Source organism: Lepisma saccharinum, chromosome 8 (assembly GCF_977018435.1).
Source record: "Lepisma saccharinum chromosome 8, izLepSacc3.1, whole genome shotgun sequence".
NCBI lineage: Eukaryota > Metazoa > Arthropoda > Insecta > Zygentoma > Lepismatidae > Lepisma > Lepisma saccharinum.
Genome location: NC_139236.1, coordinates 85,973,406 through 85,994,972, shown reverse-complemented (window position 1 = coordinate 85,994,972; position 21,567 = coordinate 85,973,406). Strand labels below are relative to the sequence as shown.

General features: G+C 38.3%; 1 protein-coding gene across 1 annotated transcript in view; it reads left to right on the top strand.

Annotated features, from left to right (window-relative positions):
- The window catches only part of LOC145991885 (uncharacterized), a 51,612-nt gene that overhangs the window by 14,172 nt on the left and 15,873 nt on the right, over nucleotides 1-21,567 (top strand). Inside the window, exon 5 of the mRNA XM_083127919.1 lies at nucleotides 18,511-19,704. Coding sequence (XP_082984045.1) covers nucleotides 18,511-19,704 — 1,194 coding nt within the window. The remainder of the gene's footprint in view (nucleotides 1-18,510; nucleotides 19,705-21,567) is intronic.

The following is a 21,567-nucleotide window of genomic DNA, read 5'->3' as shown; positions in this document are numbered from 1 at the left end:
CAACACACAAACATATTATACCTATGTATAATATGGTAGGTTATTAAAAATTGAAAAAAATGCACACAGTTGATTATCAATAGTCGATCACTTGACCAGAAACAGGTTGAAATAAATACAATATTCAATTTTGAGTAAAGTTGCAATTTTAGTGAATTTCCATCAAGGTTGGCAACACTGCGTCTGGTGGTTTCATTATCTCGTCTCACGTTGCAAAAGGTTGGCCGGAAGTCTTGGATCCATTCTAGATCCATGTCGTCTGTCGTGATCTTTACTCGCGAAACAGATAACCTCCTCTTTGCGCAGCATCCTTTCTAAAATGGACCACTAGGTTTCCCGGAAGAGAGATCAAAATAGTAAACAAAACAGTTCCAATTTATTTCTCGGCACAGTTAAGAAATACTTTTTCCTAAAGTTGTTACGTCCTCGTTTCGTTTTTCTCACCCGGTAGGTTAATTGAATGTACAGTCACGGACAATTCTGGCTTGTAACGATCTCATTGAAAGTCAATAGGGTTGTTACAATCCAGAAGTGTCTCTGAGGGTGATCGTTTCATTTTAGGCATAAGTTTAGAAGTTTCAGGGGCGATCACTTAATACTAGATTCCAAGCGTGGACGATCAAAATTACTTCTTTGTTAATTTGACATTTTTATTAGTACAGGGTGCGACAATGAATTTGGGCGATTTTGCAACACTGGACATAGATAACACGTGACTACCGCCATCATTCAGAGCCTGCTTTATCATTTAGTTATGATTAGGGCTCGGATAATTATAGATTATATTTACGAATTTTTAACTAAAAATGCATATTTCATATGCAGGTGCATAATGAAAATAAGTTGATGTGCATATTTCTCTTGCCTGAAACATTCCATTCGTCGATTAGAAAACAAAGGGTTACAACTTCAAACAAGCATCAAAATTATAGAAGACGTTAAAGAGGCCTTCGTTCAGGTTGAAGATCCTGTGTATGTACAGAAATTGGATGCAGTATTATAAAAAAACAATGGATATGCAACAATGGTGCAAGTTTGCAAAATTCTGCATACAAATGGACAACGTTTGGATGATCTGGAACTTGATGTGCCTGGCTTTGTTGACCTACAATACAGCCCACTTGTATCTTGCAAAGTAGAGCGTGTGTTTTCTGAATATAAGACTATTCTAGGTGAAAACAGGAGTTTCAAGTTCAAAAAATTGAGACATCATGTTGTTATGATCTGTAATGTATTGTGCTTTGTTAAACACAAAACCATTAAATGAAAAAAATCTGTGTAGCGAATGAGCATTCAGAACAATGCATATTCATTGTCTGGCATGTAATCTTTCATAGTTTGTAATACACAGCATTTATAAATTAAACGGGTTTTTAAAGTGCATATTTGCATGCATATTTTGCATCTGAGCCCTAGTTATGATGAAGTCATGGAACGGGGCACAGCGTGCATTCGCTGCGAAAGCGTATTACAAAAACAACGGGGACATTCCTTAGCCCGCCAGATCACCCGATCTGACCGCGTGTGATTATTTTGGGAGTAATTAAAGGAGAAATGTCTTTCAACCAACCTTCATGCACCCTCAATGAACTTAAGATCGGATCCGGGAAGAGAAGGCTCAAATTCCTACCTTCCTGTTAGAGTGTCTGGAACGAAATGGAGGTCATCGTAGTAATGTCATTTTCAAATAAATCACAATGTAACGACTTAGCACATTTCTTCATGATAAGGGTGATGTGTTCCCTAAATATATAGAAATTCATATTGTGAAGAAACTAATTGAATTAAGGTGCTTTTCATGGGCATATTTTGGCATATTGGCCATTTATACATGATAGAGTATCTTTTGATGGATTTTCGGCCATATTCAGCATACTTTCGCTTTTTAAAGAAACTTACATTCATTTTTGGAGTGAATTCGTTCTACCTTCCATGTTTTTTTGGGGAGACTGCAGAAAAATCTTTTTCATTATTATTTGAAAATTTACGGAAAGTATTCATTGTTCATTGCAAACTTAGGGCCCATGAAGTGAACTAAAAATAGTACGTATGTGAAAATATCTCAGCATATCTTAGATATTTCAGTTTGAAACAGTCCAGTTATAAGGGCATATTTTTCAAATTATAGTGCATATTTTGCAAAATTTTTAGGTCATAAGAGCATATTTTATTTTGCATATTTTGGTGATTTTTATGTCACAAAAATCTTAGCCCTAATAATGACTATATTTGCATTTTCATTTGGAGTTCCTTCTTCAGTAAATAAATTAGTTCATTTTGACTTAATTATGCATGTTAAGCATTATTTTCTCTTAACTGTGGTGTGCATTTAAAATCACCTGATTCAATGCCGTCCCCTTTATCAGGGCTATCTCGGTGGTGATCAGTTGATTTTTAGAACTCTGTGAGAAGGCAATTAATTTTAGACATCAAGAGGGAGCTATTCTAAATTACTCTAATGTTAATTCTGACCTGGTCAACTAGCTGTGGAAAGCACTCTCGTATGCAGGTGTGGACTACAGAGCGAGCAGCTGTACTGTTGGAGTGTAAGAGGCTTCGTCGGTCGCGTTCACGCAGTGTGAAACCTCTCGTCTTCTGATTATTGAACAACAGTGTAGTGTGTCATTGCATGGTGTAAAGTCTGAAGAGGTGGATGCAAGCCGATCCTGAAAACTCTCCCTTCCGGCGCATGACGTCATCATCGTTGCCGGAGAGGACTACGGGGCGTCCGCTTTTCTCTACAGTGAAGCGTTCTTTGTGAAAGAAATTTCAACTACAGACTCAATATAACTTCAAAACAGGCGGAATAACCATATAATAGTGTACCGGGCGTGATGGGGTTGCGACCCCCAAAATGCACGAGCCAAAAAAAATGAGAAAGAATTAAGGGAATTTTTAAGAATGTGGGTATCTTGCAAATATTAAATACAATGTTGTGAAAAAATGTTGTTTAGTAATAAATCTCTTTTCAGCCTTACTGGTCAGCATGAGCCTAGTGCATAGCTTTCTTCTGTGTTTTCTATTAGTCTTACACACACAGGAACCTTCGTGTCCGAGAATTTTGAGTGTCAGACTTAGCGAAGGCTTCGACATCCAGTCCAGACTTGGGCACTCCTTTCAGACTGTTCTCTCATGGATTTTATGTATCATAATTAATTCTCGTCATCATGATAGTCTTACCTTTATTTCTTCTTCTTCTTCTTCTTTGTTTTTGGAAAATGCAAATTCAAGTGTTAACCATACTATCACAATTCTGACTACCTCTCTTACATTTGAAAAGTAGTTTTAATTCTTTCATATTAGCGTATTGAATCCCATTACAGTTGTTATCTGATTTTCTAAGGGCTAGAAAACACACAGAAAGAGAAAGAGGATGGGGAAATTCATTCGTACTTGATAATTTTACAAGCATTTCCTACAGGTAAAATAGTCTCCAGCTTTAGCTTCCCCCAAAGTATTCGGTACGCTATTGCAACCACATGAGTAGAATCGAAGGAGAAAGTACGTATTAGAAATTACAATGGAAAAGCAATATGTAAATTAAAACAACTTAACCTTTTAAATTTATTTTTCTGAAGAATTTGTTATTGTTATCTATGCTGCTTGTTCGAACAAATGAAGTGCAGGAATTTTATGGAAAATTGATAACCTTTTAAAAATCTTTAACAGTACAAAACAACATTAAAGTCCTTTAACATTATTTACATAGCAAGAAAATATGTACGGTATCATACAAGTTTTTTTCAATTTCTTCATACATTTGTACCTACTGGCCTCCGTGGCGGAGTGATTAGCACAGCGCGCTGTGGCGCCAAAGGTCACGGGTTCGAATTCCGACCTGGGCATGGATGTTCTTTGCGAGTTATCCTTCATAAACTTCATCCAGTTATCACTCATCCATGTCGTCGCGATTAGCCAAAAGTAACAGATAAGCTACGCTAAATAACAACATTAAAGAATCACATTCGTATCTAAACATAAATGAAGCACTGGAAACCTATTTTCGTGTAGTGTTACTCTCATTACAGCTGCACAGGCTGGTTGTCGACAGTAAAAGTAATCAAAGTAAAGGCGAAAAAAAATATTATAGTCTTCACTTCACAGCCAAGAAACAGCCATAATTCGGATGGTCAAGTTTTAGTTTCCATACGGAACGTGGGTTCGATCCTCTTGGTACAGTGATACATTCTCTGAACCTATAGTGGTGATCCGGTCACTGCACCAAGATAAATTCGTGCCAGCTGCAGCGGTTAGACGTTATTAACAGATCGAAGTCTAAATACCTCATTCTTTGATCCATCCGGTGGAGGAGACCCAATCTCATAAATAGACATAATATTGGGATCATACTTACTATCATTATTTTTATTCTTAGTTTGAATATTTCGGGTAGTGGAACTTTGCGTATCTTCATGTACCTGATTTTCTCCAAGGAGAACATAGAGTGTACAATATATTTTAATAGTTGGTAGGGGATCTGACTGGTACGCGGGAGACCCGGGTTTGATTCCCGGGGTGAGTGATCTAAGTTCAGAATATTTCCGGTCTTGTACCCGCATAAAGCGGTTCTGGAGCTCACCCAGCCTTAAATAAATGGGTATTTGGGGGCAACCAAGAGGGGTAAAGGCGGCTGGTACTGATTACATCACCTCCGAAATGGCCGAGATCGAAAATGTTTGGGGACAGGGGTGGCCATCCCCCCGGTCAATGGCGCAATTCCCCCAAATCATGTCATAATCACTCCATTTTATATTATTCGCGCACTCAAACCATATAGTAATCCCCACAAAGTAAAGCCCCCGTTTTCTTGGGGTAAATATATTTATATTAGTAACCCATAACAGAAATTACGTGGATTTTATCTTCAGTGCAAATTTAACTCGTTAAAGTAAAATTTTCCTGTGACAAGAATTAGAAATGCGTTTTCGATATATTTTTGTTCCAAATGATGCACCTGCTTTAAATTAAGCAGTATACTAACCCTAAGCATTGAGTCATGTTGTTAATGAATATCGAGAATATCTTATGTCTCGTAATGCACCTATAGTATAAAACTTCACATTCACCTGAGTAAAGCGCCAAACAAACACGCGTCCACGCAACATCACATTGCGAGCGAAGCGAGCAAGAAAATTTTTACATCCATTTCTTTGCAGGCTTTCAAGAATATTAATTTAATGGGGTGTAAATACTTTCTCATTATCCCGAGATAATTAGTCTTTTCTAGCTTCTCTTTTGGCACGTTCGGGTCCTAAACGTTGCTAATTACAGTCTCCAAAATTTAACGTTCGAACTCACTGTCTCCACTACAGAAATCCCTTGACAACCTAAGATTTAACACATTATCAAAAGCTTCTTATCCCCCCCCCCCCATTAAATTTAATACTCAATCCTACCACAATCAATTCCAAGCCAATTTTAGACTTACTGTTGATATTGAAGAGTGGATATTGCCTCCACCAAAACATTAATTCTTAGTTACCACACAAGAATTTCGCAACAGTCTAAGATAATAGTAATACACAAGAATTGGATACCTCCCTCAATTTAATGCTCAATCCCCCTCTAACTAAAATACCCGCCAAAATCTAATACCTAGAGTTGGATACTGTCCCCCCAACGTTTAATTCAGAACCCACCTCAGAATCCACGTGTAAAATAAGGCCTAATATTTTGGAAGTGGATATTTCTCCCACCCCCCTCCCTTCGATAATACCCTTAAACACTTTCTTTTTTTCATCTAATAGGATTAAATATGATTCATTTAAGGTGTAAAATTTTTACATATATTTTGGAAAAATATATAAATGTTGAATTTTATATTATTTGAAGGGAAAAAATCCCCCCCCAAATCTCGATGGAGCAGCCTGCGTCATAATACCCCCTGTGGGCACCCCTGTGTGTGGGTCCATACCCCCTCATCCTCTAAAATGTGCCTTCATGGTACGGTACTATATGGACGGGGAACTTAGAAATAAATTTGAAGCGCGAAAGAACATATCACATAGGCTGCATTAATAACCCTATATTGCACACATACGTATCTATAATACGTATACATACATATACATAAATATACACACACATTAGACTTCATATATACATATACGTGAGTCGCTTCGGTGACTGAGGGCGCCGGGTTCTTGACTCGCGATATTACCATGCAAGTTACAGGGTTCGAATCCTGAACTGGGTAAGAGTATTTGTGTTTGTCCCTTGATCAAATTTCATATGACCATCAAGTCTTATCGCCGCAATTAGCCCAAGTAGGCAGAAAAGCAACGTAAAATGTGATACGTGAAAGCACATAATACATGCACATGTGTGTTTGTGTGTGTGTGTGTGTGTGTACGAGATAGATAGATAGATAGATAAACACTACCATTTCTGAGGTTTAATTTCTTCTTCCGCCTGCAAGCCAATACCTATTTGTGACAAAATTCTTCTTTTTTAACAGGAAATCCAAAATACTTGATATTCGTTCCTTTCGTCTTTTTGTAATGATTGCTACAGCCGTAAATAGCACAGTTAGGCATACTTTCTTTCGCAATGCACTTAGATTCTTCTCACTAGAAGTGAAACTAAGACAACAAAAAAAGAAAAACATCCAGTTCAATGGTCTACAGAAAAGAACAAAACCGGAAACTCCACTTGTCACCCTCTGAAAAGCACCCCGTCTCCTGTCTGTGACCACTATGTTGACGTCAGAGCTTTGACGTAATGGCTGAGAGCCATGCGCGTGCATCCACCTGTTTGTCATTCCACCATGGTGTCATTGTAATCATGGTAGAATTTAACAGGTAGGTGGTTCTGTGAAAAGGAGGGCGCTTCTCACACAGTACTTTTTAACTCCCAACGCCAGAGTTGCTCTGCTGCTTACTGACCTTGAGGTGTAGTGTGCATGCCTGAACCTCGCACCGCACGGAGAGCTCTATGGCTTCTATAAGTGCAAGCTATATACTGAAGTGTGCGTTAATTGATGATTTATCAATAAATTTAGATGTCCAGAGAGGGCATCGCCCCTCTACCCTCCTCCCTTTAATCCACAGGGACGTGAAGGTTTCTTTTTATAGTCGACGCGATAGCTACGTTAACGACCGGCTGGCTTTGAAGTCCACGGAGCAAGCCCACCAGCTGCAACAATCACATTCAACGCACAGTGTTGCCACATATCTACTCTCCACATCTACTCTACGCCACCTTGTCCATCCGCGCACAAGCATATTCCCACGTCTTCACATTGAAGTTGCTAAGTACGGCAACATCGTATCCGGAGTCGTATGACTGAGACTCCACATGGAGTAGACGAGCAGAATGACAGCTGTGCCCATTGGCTCCAGAACTCCACGTGGAGTAGACGAGCAGAATGACAGCTGCGCCCATTGGCTGAAGGTTTAGTGTGATTGGACAAAAACAACTCGCCCGCTATTTAACCCCACCCATGATTGTGGCGGCGGCTTTCTTTATTTCTTCGACGTTAACGAAGTAAACGCGTGGAGGAAAGTTGAGGAAAGCAAAATAAATTGTTTAAAATGGATTTGGGTAGGTTAAGGAGGCATGTTTTCGGTGTTTCGGAATCGCGAAATAACGCGAATTCTACTCTTTTTCAGGATAAACCCGAATTTTACTTTTTAACACGAAAAACACCGCGAAATATGCAATAAATAATGGGGATAACACTTCTTTTGTAAAAACAAAACTTACCTGAAGCGCCATTCTGTCATTTGTAGACTAGCTGGTGAAAGTTCGATTCAAAAGAGATTTTCACGCTTTTTATTGCAGTTCGGCCCAGACATGACTGATAATGTTTAACCTCGTCCTGAAATAGAATTTGCTCGGGGGGGATCTTCATAGAAGGAAAATTTCGTACGAACCGAAAAATTTTCAGGGAAAAACACTTTTTGTCTTTCGGAAGGGGGGCCTGTGCATGTGTGTGTACACAAAACTGTATTTTGAGGCCGTAGAGGGATTTTTGGGCATTGTTAGGGAAATGTGATGTGTATGATTATGTTCAAATATTTGGGTGTTATCATTTCATATTTAGTGGTTGATGAGATGAAATACTTTTCCAAATGGAAGCAATTTTGTCATTTCTCACATAGGTATCTCACATATATTTTTTTTGTAATTAAAACTAAAATTTGTCTCAATTTTCCAGAAATAAAACAATGTGAAAATCTTAAGCAGAGAAGGAACAGTAAAAATGCATGTAAAAATAACAGATTTTAAATTAATAACAGCGAATTTTGCGCTAAACCGCGAAAAATAACACCGAATTGCAGTAAAAAATAACATCGAAATTTAGGGAAAAATAAGACGAAAACCTCACGTCCCTACCAATAATTCACTCGCCAGAATTCTCAGAATATCAACATTTTCTACATGGTTTCACAGAAGAACATTATCGGTTGCTTAATTTTCCTACAGGGAAACTACACTCATGAAAAAACCTAAGGGATTCATACGTCTTTTGTACTGGAAAACAACAGGTAACATTTCATTCTATGCAAGTGATTTTCTACTAATATATTTCATCCAATTAACCTTCACCGGACAACACAAGGAACCAAGAGGTGAAAGTACCTTATAGGAATACTGACTACACGAGGTAAAATTTCAAACAAAAATGTTGGGTATTTACTAATGAACTTCTAAAAACAATTTCTATCTCACCAACCACGAAACTTCGCAATAGTGTAAAACGATTTCAATTCAATGAACTTCTTGCATTCTTTGAATTTGCATTTCTGTTACTTAATGTTGTTGTTCTGCTTCATTTGGTTATTCGCAGCGATGAGGAGAGTGATGATTAGCTGAAATTGATGATGGGACATTCACAAATAATTCCCATGTCCATGCCTGGAGCCGGCAAATCAAATACATTAAATATTATTCCTTTTTAAACCAACAGTAACAAATTCTTAATATATTGTAAAGCATTCCTTCATAATTTTATTACATACAGTCAGTTTCATAATAGTCAGATGAAGGGGATTAATAAAATGTCTGGTGAGAGTATGAAAACTCACCCTTTTACCAAGAATAGTTGGGTAGCACACCCCATTTATTAACCCCCTGGTTTTAATGCTCCCTTTGAAACCCCTGACGTAAGAAAACCTTAAATGTACGTCGTACATTTTCATGAATAGTGTACTGATTGTTAAAGAAAGAAGCCACACCGTACCTTACACAGAATTTCTGATTTTTGAACCATATACACACCAATAATAGTAAGGTTTGACATTTAGAAATTACCCAGAGATAATGAAGCCTCTTATCAATCTATCAGCCCTAGTGGTTGCAATCAAAACACTTGTCGGCCATTTTGTTGCATCAGTGACATTTCTGAATCACTACAGATATTACATTGAAATTTCTTACCTGCAGATAGAGATGAAACGCAGTAGATGTGCGAGAATTACAGGTACATCCATACATATGACAAGTTTCACATTTCTCGAACAGCGTGCACAACAGAATCGCCTTTATGGCAACGAGTTAAGCTCTTTATCTTATCTTATAGATAACAACATTAGTTCCAACCCCAACGTTCCAGTACTTTGAGCATAATATTCTACAACAGATAAGAGCGACACACTAGTTCTAGTTTGAATTAGTATTTTTATGTATTTGATCTTTTTCATCAGCATTGCCAATACATTGTTGCATTGTTTGCCGATTTTGGGGAATATGGTATCTTTTGGGGGCAGTGGTTCTAAAACCAAAGGTGCCAAAACTGGGTAGGCAAAGACAGTATATTTCTCTTTGTAGATAATGTTTAGCATAGTGTGAGAGCAAAAGTGGCGAAGAGTGAGGGGCAACTGCCCCCGACCCCCTCGCCGCCACTGTTCCGGGGCTTTTTATGCCACCTTTGAAGTTTTTATGGTATCTCTGGGATTAGTGTCATCTTTGGGGGTTTCTTATGGCACCCTTTGGTTTTTTTTATTACATCTCTTGGAGGATCTTATGGCATCTTTGGGGGTTTTATGGCATTTTTGAGGGTGTTTCCCCTTTTTCATTGGTGACTATTTCAGCGTAAAATGGCCATCTGTGCATTATCTGGAATTTGCTCAATAAATAAATAAATAAATAACCTTCTTCATTTCTCACCATACATTTCTGACAATACGTTAAAAATTCATAACAATAAATTAGCAACCTACAAGACAACAATAGGTATAACTCAGACAACAGATCAGATGTCAGTCAGTTCCTCCATTCATATTGGGGGTTAGGCGTAGAACTGACAACTCTGCACTGTAAAAAGACATGTCAAGAAACAGCAATATAAGGCCATGGATGTTCCCAAGGTAAAATATTCCGGAGGTAAAATAGTCCCCCGTTCAGATCTCCGGGTGGGGACTACTTTGGGAGGTCCCTGGACTAAGGATAAGATCTACATTAGGAATAGGGATATTAAATTAGGCACCTGGAATGTTCTGAGCCTTTACCGGCCTGGGGCATTTCAGTGTACAGTTAATGAGATAGTTAAGTATAAATTAGATGTAGTAGCTGTCCAGGAAGTTAGGTGGCTACGAGAAGGGAATTCCTATGGTGGTACTGAAAATCATAATTTTGGAACAGGCTTCTTCATAAATAATAAGATTATCTCAGCCCTTAAAACAGTAGAATTTATTAATGATAGGATATCATATGCAGTTTTACAGGGTAGGTGGTGTAAAATTATTTTAATAAACATACATGCACCAACGGAAGATAAAGATGATAATACTAAAGATCATTTTTATACAGAGTTAGAACAGGTCTTTGATAAATTTTCTCAGTATGATATGAAAATTCTGTTAGGTGACTGTAATGCACAGATTGGCAAAGAAGAGACATTCAAACCCACGATTGGTAAAGAAAGTCTTCATGAATTAAGTAATGATAATGGTATAAGACTGATAACTTTTGCAACCTCAAAGAATTTACTTGTGAAAAGTACCACTTTTAAACATAAAGATATCCATAAATATACCTGGTCTTCTCCAGATGGTAAAACTCATAATCAGATAGATCATATTCTCATTGATAAGAGAAGGCATACTAGTATAATTGACGTTCGTAAACATAGAGGTGCTGACTGTGCCAGTGACCATTATTTAGTAATTGCTAAATTAAGAGAAAGACTCTCAGTGATAAATCATAAGCAACAAAATCTAAAAGTTCTAAAATTTGATACAGGAAAGTTTACTGATGAAAGAATTAAGAAAGATTACCAAATTAAACTGTCAAATAGATTTGATGTTTTGCAGGATTTAAATGATGATGAAAATATAAATGAAAGAGACGTAAATAAGAATTGGGAGCACATACGTAATGCAATAGAATCAGCAGCTAAAGAAAGTATAGGATACCATAAACCGAGAAAAAGTAAGCCATGGTTTGATAATGAATGTCATAATCTAATAGAAATAAGAAATCAGGCTAGACTTAGGTGGTTAAATAACTCTGATGATACAAATCTAAACAATTATAATAGAATAAAGCGAGAAGTTAACCGCACGTGTAGAAGTAAAAAAAGAGATTACTTGAAAAGCAAAATTAACGAAATTGAAACAAACAGCAAAAATAAAAATATCAGAGATTTATATAAAGGTGTAAATGAGTTTAGAAACGGGTGGCAACCTAAAGTAAACTTGATAAAAGATAAAGACGGTGATTTTCTAGCTGACCCAAGCGATATTCTAAATAGATGGAAGAACTACTTTAATGACCTTTTAAATGTCCATGTAGGAGATAAATCAGAAGTAAATGAAGTCCACACAGCAGAACCTTTAGTTCCAGAACCTAACTTGACTGAAGTTAAAGATGCTATTAAAAGGCTAAAGAATAACAAAGTACCTGGCATTGATTTAATACCAGCTGAGTTAATTAAATATGGTGGAAATTCATTAATATGTCAAATTCATAAATTAATTTGTTTAATATGGAATAAAGAAGAAATCCCTCAACAGTGGAAAGAATCCATAATTGTTCCCGTGTTTAAAAAAGGTGATAAAATGAACTGCAATAATTACCGTGGAATTTCTCTACTCTCAACAACATATAAAATATTATCTAACATTCTTTTAACAAGACTAACCCCATATGCTAATGAAATTATAGGTGATTATCAATGTGGATTTAAACGTAACAGATCAACTACAGATCAAATTTTTCACATCAGACAGACACTTGAAAAAAGTGGGAATATAATCAAAATGTCCATCAGCTATTCATTGATTTCAAAAAAAGCATATGATTCGGTCAAAAGAGATAAATTATATAATATAGTAGTAGAGTTTGGAATACCTAAGAAGCTTGTTAGTATGATAAAAATATGCACCAGTGAAACAGAAAGTAAAATTCGTGTAGGTATTAATATGTCTGACAAATTTACAATTCATGATGGGTTAAAACAAGGAGATGCATTATCTCCATTGCTCTTTAATTTTGCCTTAGAATATGCTGTTAGGAAGGTAAAAGAAACTAAAGAAGGACTAAAATTAAATGGTGTGACTCAGTTGTTAGCATATGCAGATGATGTAGACTTACTGGGGGATGATGTGAATACAATTAAGAATAATGCTAAAATATTTTTCAAAACTGCTAAAGAGATAGGTTTGGAAGTTAACAAAGAGAAAACTAAATATATGCTTACAGGCCGAAACCAAGTGTTAGGTAATAATCAAAATCTAATTATTGATAACAACTCGTTTGAACCAGTTTCTAAATTCAAATACTTAGGAGTAATACTAACAAATGAAAATGATATTAAAGAGGAAATAAAAAGCAGGCTTAATTCAGGAAATGCATGTTACTTCTCTCTTCATAAACTTTTGTCTTCTCGTTTAATATCTAAGAAACTAAAAGTTAAAATATACAAAACAGTAATTTTGCCTGTAGTATTATATGGATGTGAAACTTGGTCCCTTACATTGAAAGAGGAACATAAATTGAGAGTATTTGAAAATAAGATCCTTAGGAAAATATTTGGACCTAAAAGGGACGAGGAGACAGGTGAGTGGAGAAGGTTACATAATTTAGAACTACATAATTTGTATTCATGTCCAGATATTATTAGAATAATTAAATCAAGAAGACTTAGGTGGGCAGGCCACGTGGCACGAATGGGAGAGGAAAGAGGAGTTTACAGGATTCTTGTTGGGAAACCTGATGGTAAGAGACCTGTAGGAAGACCAAGACGAAGATGGAGGGACAACGTTGAGATGGACCTAAGGGAAATCGGTAGGGATGGAAAAGAGTATATAGATCTTGCTAAAGATAGGGAAAGATGGAAGGCCTGTGTTGCTTCAGCCATGAAACTTCGGGTTTAAGAAGGCTAGAGAGTAGAGTAGAGTTAATTTTTTTTGGCATCTTAGCGTCCCGCTAGCCGATTTAATCTGGCTTTAATCCGATAACACTTGTTCGAATCACGTCGCCACGAAAGCTACCATTCCCACAAACACATTGTAGTTTCAAGGAGGTTATGAACCATACATTTGCTTCCTTTTGCTTCAATACAAATTATGTTTTTTCGACTTGGTGACCCGACCTGTGGTTAAGTGTAATTTCAACGTGTAATGATGACAGAACGTGAGATAACGCATCAGGGTTACGAATCTAGAAAATGTGAATCGTCCAGCGTGTTGTATTTCCTCATAGAAATGTGAACTGTACTTTCCAAACTAACAGATCAGGGTTAATTTTTTATTAGTAATTACAAAATAATATGGAAATTACGAGCTCAGCTTATCATGTTGTGTAACCAGGGGTTTGCCCAAGTTAGAAAACAAAAACAAAGAAAATGGCACTGTTGTGAGGGTTCCACTTCTCACAGTGTAGTAAGACAGGGACACATTTACAATTTAAATATTGTATTGCCACATTGTAATCAAGGGGTCCCGGGTTCGATACCCGGTGGAGGCACATAGTGCTTCAGACCCCACTATAGGTCTAGTCGAAATTAGCTTATCTGTGCATAAAATTGATTGATTGATTGAATTTGATATGATGCGGACTTCAGCACATAGGCTGAAGGATAATTGTGTGTTACAAGTAAGAGCATTGCGAGAGAATAAATCTCCCCAGTATGCTCTCAAGATTGCCTGGGTTTTAAGCAATATATAAGCAATATAAGCACAATACTGGAATATGCCCATTAACTAAAAGCATATTGAGGATAGACCTCTAAAGAGAAAATAATATATCTCTGTTAAAAATTCCTTATTAAATTTTTAAAAGTAATTCATTCATTCATTGCTTAAACCGATCTAAAGCTATATTACCTGTGAGGACTAAAATCCCTTAAGTATTAAAATCTGAGGCTGTAAAGGGACTCATAGGACACAGAAGGGCAACACAGCCCTACAGAGGATTATAGTGGCTGTAGGTTCAGACGCCGGAGCATCGTTAGCCTGCAAGACTACAGTTACAGGGAAATGACTTTTGAGTGCCTTACCCTGTGCATAAGAGTGGACTTAAAACTCAAGGAATCAATCAGTTTGTTTTGATTGATTGATTTGGTATTTAAATCCACTTTATGTACAGTAAGGCTAATCGGGACTGGACCTAGAGTTTAAAGTGGGATGCGAACCATGTACCTCCACCGGGTATCGAACCCGGGACCCCTTGATTACAAGGCGACGAGGCTACCACTGGGAGGCCCAGTTTGTTATTGTAAATTATTATCTTGAGAGCATACTGGGGAGATTTACGTATTCTCTCGCAACGCCCTTACTTGTAACACACAATTATCCTTCACCGAATAAACAAATCGTTTAAAACCCATAGCAAAATCCAAGTCTCCACTGTTTCTATTTCATTGTGTATAATACATAATCTTATAATAGCGAATTCTAATATACTGAAATGGGAACTACGTTTTATGTGTAACATTTGGTTTATTTTTTTGTCCTATTGCATGGCTATTTGCACATCTTTCCAATTTTGGTGTGTTCAGGAAAACACTGATTTATTTTAATTTTAAGCATTTTGGTAACTATAAACTAAACATTTACTAAATGGACTAAAAATCTTTGCTAACTCTAAACAAATGTGCAGACTTTTTTTTTCTAAGTTACTTAAACAAATATATTTCGTTATCAAGGCGATTCTCTACGTGATGCACGGGACATTCGCACATTGTTAAAGGAGTCTGGTATGCTGGTTAATTGATATTGCACTGATCTTTCATATTCATAGTTTTTAATACTGGGTGGTTGCTTACCATATGCCAAGAAATAAAATCCTTTCTCAAATTAATAATGCAAAATTAAATAAAAAACTGTGTGATGCACGAGACTCAGAAAAACTTGTGAGAAGCACATAGTTCTTTTTAATTGATTATTTCTGTGATTTGAAGAAGTTTCAGGGTACCATATTTAGACACAGTTCGCTAAAGACTTTGTACTACAATATGCAATGAACAACATTTTTATATTTAAAAAAACAAATTTTTAATATTTTATTTCCTTGTGTGACGCACGGGACATTTAATATGTGATGCACGGGACATTTTTCTCCCTTATGTTGTCACTCCACTGCAGGTGATGTCTGGCTCCATAAACTCTATCAAAAGGTGGCAACACTATTTCTGAAGTATCCCAAGGACAAAAGATTTGGTATTTTAAGCCTTTAAGAAAAATACCTCATAAATATATTCAACTATATGTTATTTAATTCTGCATACTGGTTTTGCAGATAACAGTGTAGGACTAAACTCCTGTATCTAAGGGCCTTCACGATGGCGCATTATTAGCGTTCTCGCCTTGTAATCAAGGGGCTCCGGGTTCGATACCCGGTGGAGGTACATGGTTCGCATCCCACTTTAAACTGTAGGTCCAGTCCCGATTAGCCTTAATGTGCATAAAGTGGACTTAAAGCACCAACTCAATCAATCAGTCCTATATCCTGTACATTGTTTACAGCTTCTTCAACATTCCATGGTGAATGTCAGATATATCTTGTGTGCTAAGATCCATGCTGTAACGACCCTGCGTGGTCGCCACATTTAACGACCCTGCGCGGTCGCAATATTATATTTTGTTAAGAAGGTTTGGATAAAGAGTGCATGCTAAAAGTCCCTGCGAAGCGTACGCTTTTAGTTTAAATGTGTTAACGGATCCACCTCTACGTATTATTTGACCCTGCGTGGTCGCTGTATTCTGTAAACGCTAACGGATCCACCTCTACGTTTATTATCTTCGACCCCGCGTGGTCACTGTATTCGGTGAATGTTATCATTTATTGTCATTTATACTGTTCAATTCGTTGAAGAGTCCTGCGAGGCTCAATATCAATTGTATTGTCTGAATGCACACAGTTTTAGTTTATATTGACACGTGCAACTAGTGATTTTCCCACTAGTGTTTTCTTAATGTTACTTCTTGGATATTTCTCAGTACGAAGTTTGCTATATGTAAAAAAAAATGAGTTAGCAACGCGTACTTGTAGTTAAAATTTTCACCACCCGTGCGCCACTGCGAGTATAAAGCCAGCGCAGCGAGGCCCGGAGTTCGTTCTCATCTTTCGAATTTCTCTGGATGAATTATCATCATGGTGTGATAACAATGGAATTGAAGTAAATCCAGATAAGTCTTCGGTGGTAGTTTTTAATAAGAAGAGATCTCATTCATGCATATCAATAAATATAAACGGAAAAAGTATTAGTCAACAAAGAAGTCATAAATTTTTGGGACTTATATTAGATGAAAAACTTAAATGGAAGTCACAAGTAGAACTGGCACAATGTAAGGGATCTCAAGTGTTTAACATAATAAAAATGTTGACAGTTAAGAAAAAGTGGGGTGCTGATCCTAAATTATTACATCAGATCCATAAACAGATGCTAAACTCAAGACTAGAGTATGGTTCCTTTATGTACAATGATAATTTAAGTTGGGCTTTTAACACGCTATCTTCTATCCAATATAGCAGTTTATCCAGGATTTATGGCCTTTGGAAAGGAACTCCAAAACAAGCAACTTTCGTAGAAGTGGGAGATCCACCATACAAACTTAGAGTTAAATATCTTGCGAGCAAATTTTTACTTAAGAAAATTGCCAACGCGACATCTCCGATCATACCAAAACTTCAATTGTTAGACTCTTTGATGCTCAACAGACGTACAGCAAAATATAAATCCAGATTACCTATACTATATTATGCTTATAAGGACATTAATAAATTTCAAGCTAATATTATTCGTTTACCTAATGCACCATGCTTCATGACAGACTACTTTAATATGATATCTCCCACGAGGATTCATTTTCCTGCCTAACCAAGTAGAGTTTTCAGGAAGACAATCCCTACAATTTCAAATAATAATATATATATCAAGACTACATACATTCAAAATTACAATGTGAATATCACATATATACAGATGCTTCAAAATCAACGTCTGGAAAAACAGGAGCAGCATTTTACTGTGATAATTCTGCAGAATTCAAAATTTTTCCTTTGCCATCGTATCTGTCAATTTACACTGCAGAAGCTTTTGCAATACGACAGGCATTGCTTTATGTACAAAAGAAGAAGTTAAATTCAGTTCTAATTGCAACCGATTCAGCCTCTGTGCTAAATTCTTTCAGTTTGCATCATGGTCATGTCATACGGAATGGTACATTGTTAACATAAGATTACTCACACTGAAATTAATGAGATTGGGATATGATATCAACTTTATTTGGACACCTGGACATTCTTTAATAGAAGGGAATAATATAGCAGATACTTTGGCAAAATATGCAGCGAATCAAACAATCCAACGGCCGCTTTCAATAAAGATTCCGTCCGTAGTTTTGGAATCACACACTAGAAAAATACTATTTACTGACTGGCAAAACTTGTGGACAAATACTGGCACTCAATGCGGTAAGGCCTACTATTCTATACAAGAAAGAATTCCAAAGGAATGTTGGTTTAAACAGATTCAACTCTCCCGGAGTTCCCTCACAACTATAATGCGCTGCAGGTTAAATCACACTATCGCCGCAGCTCATCTGTACAAGAAGAATTTAGTGACTTCACCAGTTTGTTTGTGGAATGATTATACTGCAACTCCAAACCACATTATATTTCAGTGCAAACTTTATGAAACTTACAGAGAACCATTTTTACAGGAATTGTACAGGAGTGGACATCAAGCGCCACTGACACTGCCTTGTTTACTGACTTCACCTTCATCCTCGGTAATCTATATTCTTACAAAATATCTTAATAAGTCTAATATAATTCTGTAAAAGTGTAATGAAATTTGGAAACTATTTATTATGAAAGGAATAATTGTGAGTAAATATTATGTGCATACATGTATATAATACCAATTGATAAATTGTTAACTGGTGCATGGATTTTGTCCACAACCAATAAATATTTTATAAAAAAAAAAAAAATCTTTCGAATTCACGTACGTGCACTGCAGAAATGACAGGCACGAGGCCGTAGTACCTCGTCCGTTCATCCCAGCAGAGGTAGAGAGGAGACACGCCCGATCCTGGAAATCCCCTGGTCATGGAAAAGAGGAAACCAAGGAAGAGAGTCCGCAAGAGACGACATAGAAAAGAAGTAGATGATGAGGACTCTACCACCAGCGAGTACGACAGCGACCGCCAACCCGCATCGCAGCCTAGCAGTCAGACACGGGGACAAAAGGCCGTTCCCGCAACATCAAAGACGACACGCAGGCCCCCCTGCATCTCCATATACAACACGACAAGCTTAAAGATAGCAAACCAAATAACTGCACTCGTCGGCACCACGGTGGATTATAAGTTCACCAAACGTTGTTGCAGAGTACACGCATCCGACCACAAGGAATTCATGGTTATACGCGAATTCCTACAGACCCACAACATTGGACATGCATACGGCTCATCAGCAACGGCAAAGATAAAAGTGGTAATACGACACCTCCCGGTGGATTGTTCCCCCGCGAAAGTCCAGGAGTATTTGATAAACGACCTCGGGTATACCATTCATAGTGTCAGCCGACTCACTGCTCCCATTCGACGTCAGGAACAGACCAACCCAGTGGTCCAGGATTCCAGTGGCCACACTCAGACCAGGCAACCACTACCCCTTTTAATGGTCGTCCTTCCTAAAACACCGCAGTCTAAACGAATTTATTCGCTTGAGTTCCTCAATCAGTTTAGAATCCGAGTGGAAAAATACCGCTCCAAGCAAATACTCCAATGCCACGCGTGCCAGCGGGTCGGGCACGGTCAGCGGCATTGCTTCGCTACACCCCGTTGCGTAAAGTGTGCGGGGCCACACAGATTTGCTGACTGTCCCGAGAAGGACCTGGACACACAACCCAGATGTGCTAATTGCAGCCTTCAACATTATGCCAGTTATAGGGGATGCTCCCTATTCAAAAAGGTAAAAGCAGAAGTTCGGACCCAATCGAACCAAAAACGCCCAGTTGCACCAAGGTCCATTCGACAGGACATTCCCGTGAAGACACCCGCCCGGGAACATCGTCCGAGAACTACACCCGGTTCGACCAATCAGAAACCCGATGCAAGCCGCAGAGACCGTCGTCCTAACGCACCTCGACAGGCCTCTCGCCCTGCTGCACCTTCGACTTCACATCAAGCGTCATTGTTAGATCTGATTCACCAACTGGCGCAACCTGACGTGATCCCAGGACTTCTACGATTACTCCAGGGACTACAGAAAATCAGGGACGCTCCTGACTCTTCGACTCGGCGCCGGGTAATTACCGAACTCGCCGATGAAATGGTGCCGTAAGGCAAAATGTGTTGTAATGTTTTGTTCCTTTATGTTTTTTTTCTTTTTTTTCATGTATGGGTTACTTCTAGGGAACAACAACTAATTCCACCTCTTGCGACAGATGCAGAGGACTATTGTATATGATGATTGTTAAAACTTTTATTATTGTAAATAAAAATTGTAAGACACCTGATAATGAATAGTGAAAACAAGATGCAGGTTCCCTTAACAGATGACGTTCCGACCGACTAAGGTCATAAAAAAAAAAAAAAAAACATCCGGAGTTCAGTTGGCTTTCAGGTCGGCTCACGATAAGATCTCTGTTACCAACGGACCTGGAAGAAGGATCACTCCGCTCTTGCGAGAGTCCAAGCATCCTAAGGAAGGAAGGAAGGAAGTTGCACTCCGCTCTTGCGAGAGGCCAAGCACCCGAGAGAAGCCGCACTCCGCCTTCCAGCGAGAGAGGTTGAACTCTGCCTTTGGCAAGAGAACCCACTCCACTTTCGAGTGAGAGATACCCCCACTCCGCTTATTGGCGAGAGAGAACAACTCCACTTTAGAGTGAGAGGACCCGCTCCGCTTGCTGCGAGAGGTTTCCTTCCCCTATCAACCTGCGGCACCCCGCCAGGGTAGTGTGGCGTTGGGGTTCCAGACAACCTACTCTCTCTTTCAGGGGAACCCGTGACGACTGCGGCGACCAGGCCCTAAATAAAATTAGGTCCCATACTTCCCATTGGCGCCTCACTGCGAGGAATGAATTGGATGTTCCCTGCTCCCCTCTTATCCTTTCGAGTCTAAAGGTGGTACAGGTAAATGCACGTGAGTGGTAAGGGTAAAGGTAAAGTCACGTGTGTAAGTGTGCTAACGGACAACCTGGTTTAGTCTTTCTTTACACCCAGCAAGCCCTGAGATATTTCTGAGTCTTTGTACTACGACTGAATCAGTTAGCACATATGGGTAAACTTTCGCCGACTACCCAACTGCAGTGTTAGCGTGTTGAACGCAGACAGTACCAGTACTCCTGCGCCGTTGTGCTGAGCACTGCGTGGGTGGACGTTGCAATGCTTTAAGGTAAAAATACTGTTACTTGCTTTGTTGGTACTCTGTATGAAGCAATTGATCCTAAATCAGAGACCAGAGCCAATATTGATGAAGTTATATGATCGAATGAACGAACATCTTCATAATTCAAAAGTAAAAGGCCTTGTTTTTGCAATAACTTGGTTGCAAATACAGAAGAACATTAATGCGGAAGTATTTTGCAACTTCACATTGGAATGGAGTAGTAAATGGAATCGGCGGACAAACAAAATCATTTATTCGTACTCATGTAATGAGCAAAAGTAAATCTGCACCAATTGAACAGACTACTTCAGATTTTTCAGAAGTAATTAGACATCTCATGCCCAAAACTAAACTTATTTTGATAAAGGAAGAAGCATTTCACGAGAGAGAAGTTGGGACGATGCTCAGCCAATTGTAGGCACCAAATCTATACATACCATCAAAGCTGTTCAAGGTAGATATTTATATACCCCTGAGAACGCTCCACCTCATGAATTAGAAATTCATGCGAATGCGAATGCAGGCTACAGTACTGGGGACTGGGACATAGTAAGATATGACGACGAACACTATCACAGTGCAGTTGCGAGAAAGGTTGCTGATGATTATGAGATATCCGTAATGGTGAAGGCTGGTGATAATAACCACTTGGCCGGCTCCTGTGGCGAAGTGGTTAGAACATCGCGCTACGACGCCAGGGGTTCCGGGTTCCAATCCCGTCTTGGGCATGGGTGTTTGTGAGTGTCCATTCGTAAATTTCATGATATCATCACTCATCCC